Here is a 4,256-nt window from a genome sequence, read left to right as displayed (position 1 = left end):
ACTGCTAATCAAAGCTCAGACCGACTTGCTCTCTCATATCGAAAAAAAGGTTTTATAAGATTTTCTTTATTTTAAAGGGAATTACTCTTTTAAAGCGAACTATTTTTGAATTATTGCCTGATTGTGAACGTTTATGCTGCCATTGTAGAACACATTGTTTCTTATGGGCCTTCACATGTAGCTGTAGTGGTACATCAGGATATTTATCATTTTAGACCGATTGGTATGTCCATCTCACCTGGATAAACTCTGTGAATGTCCTCCTTCTTGCCATGCTTTTAGATTCAGATATAATTTAAGTGAGATAGAATCAATGAGTAATTCATTGAAAAATCAAATTCTCCATTATGAAAAATGGAACAAGAAAATGATATTATTTTCTTGCCAAAACTCAAATGAAACGAAATCACTTGGTTAAGATTTATAAAAGAATTTGTAGATCATATTGGTTTGGCAAAACTTTATGAGGAAGGAATTTCAAATGGATTTTTTAAATGCAAGGAATATTCATCATTGGAATCAGTCGTAAAGTCAAACCTCAATATCGCGAGGAAAGCAACTTCGTTTCTGCATAATTTATTAAATGACGATGAATGGTAAATTGTGGTAAACGAAATTTTTTCAGGAATCATGCCATGAAGATGTCTTTGACTGATTTATTGGAATTGAAGCATCGAATATCTGAACTTCCTTTAAAGATTGAAAATTCTGAAAATTTCGATCGCTTGTTGGAGCGCATAGAATTATTTCGAGAAGAGACTAACTCGCTTTGGAAGAATGAAACGATTGACATTTTAAGAGTGCAGAGAACACTCTTGTTTGATATCCCCTTCGATAAAATAGAACTGTCTGAAGAGGCGGCATTGAACGATGTAAACATTACCTATTCCCATTTGTATAGCTCTCACGTCAGTATGAATGGCTGAATAAATCATACGATCTATTTGTCAATCAAATATCGATTGAACAGATTATCGACTTTCTTTCTTCTGAGCGTTCAGCAGTGAGACACACTTCTGTGGCGAACAGACTACTAGCAATTAATCAAGTCTTGTGGGCTGCAAGAAGAATAGAAGATGATGCTCGCATGTTGTTAGAAAGGTAAGCTGTTAATGTTTGTTTTATATTTAGCGGTAAATTAACAGTTTATGAACTCGAACAAGTTAGAAATAATTGAAAATGTTTTAGATTTTGGGAGAGGATGTTGAACAGTCAATAATCCTTCCAAATGTAATTCTGGCCAGGAAAGCAATTCGTGACTCAGAGGTGTGGCTAAGTGCGTATAATGATGTGATGGTATATATTTTAGTAATCTTATTTTAGACTGGAAATTTAAGTTTTCCTTTTGACATTTTGGAGCAATTGTTGGAGATTGGATCCACCCTTCCGCTTAAGATTAAAGAAATGGAAATTTTAGAATCATGTGTTAAAGAAAATCGGAATTGGAAAGATAGTTTTCGGAAATTTTTTCTTAAACCAAACTGGACGGAGTCTTTACTTTCTGTAGCATTGTATCATAATTAATTAGGTAATGTGGCCATCAACTAATCATGAGGAATGTTTGGCGGAATTCCGAAAAGTATATAAATTAGACAAAAAATTGGAATGGAATGACTTGTATGATATTCGTGCCCTGTCACGACACACATCGAACGTGGTTTGGATTACTAACTCAAATTCAAGATGGTAGCCTATAAAAATTCCAAGAAAGTGGAATTAGATGCCATCAAGATGACCAGAATGTTTAACCTAGAAAAGCGGAATCACCACCGTTTGAAAACTTCCCAGTTTTGTGTATGCCAGAAAGCTCCTAACAACGCAATGCTGTGTTGTAGCGTGTGCAATGATCTGTTCCATGGTATTACTTTTAAATTGAATATTATAGAAAGCTGCGTTATGCCTTCACTTCGAACAGGCTCAGCTTCCATAAGGAATTCGATAGGGCAAAGCAAGACTAATAAGTTTGTATGCATGAAGTGTTCCCGTACTCGCCGTCCCCGGATTAAGAATGTCATTAATTTATTGGTGGGACTGCAGAGATCTACCGTCAGAGTTCCTGAAGGAGAGCTTCTTCAATGTGTGGCTGAGATTATGATCAACTGGCAAATAAGAGTGAAAAGATTACTCTGTAAAGAACAAGTCGCTGATCTTCTTCGCAGTCATGGTAGCGAAACTAGCAGTTCTCCAATAAACTACAAGCAGCTGTCTATGTTTAATACAGATAACGAAAATCAAATGTCTGCTTTTTTGAACGAGCCTAATATATCTCATGTTGAAGAACAAAAAAGTGATTTAAAGCAGAGTGGAAGAAGAACAAGAAAAGCACAGCTAGTTCCACGAAATTTCGAATGCCCTCCAATGGAGTTGACTGAATATGATTTTTCGTGTATTGAGGAACTAATGGTGGAAGGAGATCTTTATCAAATAAGTTCTCATGAAGCAGATAAATTGTGGGAATTGCTGCAAGTTTCAAGAGGGTCTTCAAATCCACTTTTTCCAGACATTGTTAACTCCACCACTTCAAGGAAAGAAGGAGTTGGAAAGGGTCGTCCACGTGGAAAAAAGAGACTTCAATCAAAAGACGAAGTCAAGATGAAAAAGCCACGTAAAGTAAAAAACACAAGTAATTTAATATTAATCATGATTAGATGAGATTGATAGCGTTAGCGGGTTATACTCAGTTAATTCAAGCAGTGAGTCGTTCGTAGGTGAATACTACGAAGAAGACGACATTAACTGTGATTCCTTAAACTGCAAGTATCCCGTAGGTTTTTTTCTTATATGATGACATTTTGGCAGGCCCTGTTGATTGGGTGACGTGTGTCAATTGCAATGCACGTTTCCATACAATTTGTGTTACAGAGAGCATTGTGGATTATATGTGTGATTACTATTGCCAGAACTGTCTCGACGAATTTGACAACCTCAAACCCACACCTGGATTGTTTGAAGAAGTTTTGACTGCTGATTTACCTGAGTCGCCCCCTGCCGTAAAACTACTTTCTGGGGTTAGGTTGGTTTCTATGGAAGAGGATGATGACATATTCGATGATCACAAGAATTTAGAACATGATTTATCTTCCCGTTTTTTAAACCCTCTCTCTGATACGTTAGATCCTTCGTCGTGAATTAATAATTGTTAAAATTCAATTTATAAAGTTTTTCCTAATAATTATCATGTGATTTGCTGAGATTAAGATATTCCTATCATTTACGAAAAATTTGCGTCTAATTCTCTTTTTATTATTGTAATTTGCCCACTTCTTGTGTAGTGGACTTCTGAATAAAAGCTTGCATAGCTATTTTTGCTAATAATGGCAATAGATAACTACAAAAATTTACGTCCTTGTTTTTCCAGGAAGTTATTTTTAAGGAAGCATAAAGCGTTGTGAATATTCGTGTAATCCTTGTCAAAATTTGCAAGTACAAACTTCAAGCTGCAACCACAAAAATTAAATTTTTAAGTACAAACTTATAATTTGTAATTACGAAAGTCAATGTTGCATATAAAAAATGTTTTGTCAAAATACATCGAAAATTGTTTTAGATGACTGAAAAACAAGATATCGCAAGTACAGTGATCATACAAAAAATAATAATTGAAACACATGAAAATTTTGGCGATTGGTGGTCTCTATGTTCTTCTCTTGTAGTGAATTTGATTACAGCTTATCATTGAATTTAAAATAAAGATAAAGAAATACATCCAAGAGGAGGTAAAAGACATTCAAAAAAATCAAATAAATATAAATGAATTAATCAATTGGATTGAGGCTGATCCTTAGATCATTTTGAAAGAATGTGTGGAGAAAATACGAAATAATTATTCAATGTCTGTTACAACAGTAAAAGATTGGCTTGATGGGGAATTAATTTCTCTCAAAACCTGTCGACCAATAGTTACAAATGTAAATTCACCTGAAAATAAAGAAAAAAATACATTATTTAGATTGCTTGTTTAAAACAAGGTCTGCTGAAAGAACTTTAATTTGGATCGATGAATCCAATTTTAATTTATATTGTAAGAGAAAAGAAAGACGATCAAAAATAGGATCTCGTTCTTTTGTCATTACTCCAAATTCGAGAGTCTCTAACTTACATTGTATAAGTTACAATGTCTGCTTCAACAATGCTTAATTTTCAATGCAAAAGAGGTTCTTACAGAGGAGAAGATTATAAAGAATGGATTAAAGAATTAATGAATGTAGCCCTTCATCCGTACAAGATCCTTCTTTTATAATTGACAATGCTCCTGT

At 34.3% G+C, this 4,256-nt stretch overlaps 1 protein-coding gene across 1 annotated transcript; it reads left to right on the top strand.

The window, feature by feature from the left end:
- The first annotated feature begins 1,809 nt into the window (after positions 1 to 1,809).
- Positions 1,810 to 3,035, top strand: LOC115228149 (lysine-specific demethylase 5A-like). The gene is made up of 2 exons (XM_036498854.1): positions 1,810 to 2,768; positions 2,800 to 3,035. Exon 1 carries the CDS (start codon positions 1,822 to 1,824, stop codon positions 2,650 to 2,652), a length of 831 nt encoding a protein of 276 aa, XP_036354747.1. The 5' UTR covers positions 1,810 to 1,821; the 3' UTR covers positions 2,653 to 2,768; positions 2,800 to 3,035.
- The last annotated feature ends 1,221 nt before the right edge of the window (positions 3,036 to 4,256 follow it).

This window comes from Octopus sinensis, unplaced genomic scaffold (assembly GCF_006345805.1).
Source record: "Octopus sinensis unplaced genomic scaffold, ASM634580v1 Contig09616, whole genome shotgun sequence".
Lineage (NCBI taxonomy): Eukaryota > Metazoa > Mollusca > Cephalopoda > Octopoda > Octopodidae > Octopus > Octopus sinensis.
This window is presented reverse-complemented; position numbering and strand designations above follow the sequence as displayed.

Excerpts from the sequence above, each read along its gene's own strand:
- LOC115228149 (XM_036498854.1), top strand. The coding sequence starts at position 1,822 with ATGCTGTGTTGTAGCGTGTGCAATGATCTGTTCCATGGTATTACTTTT.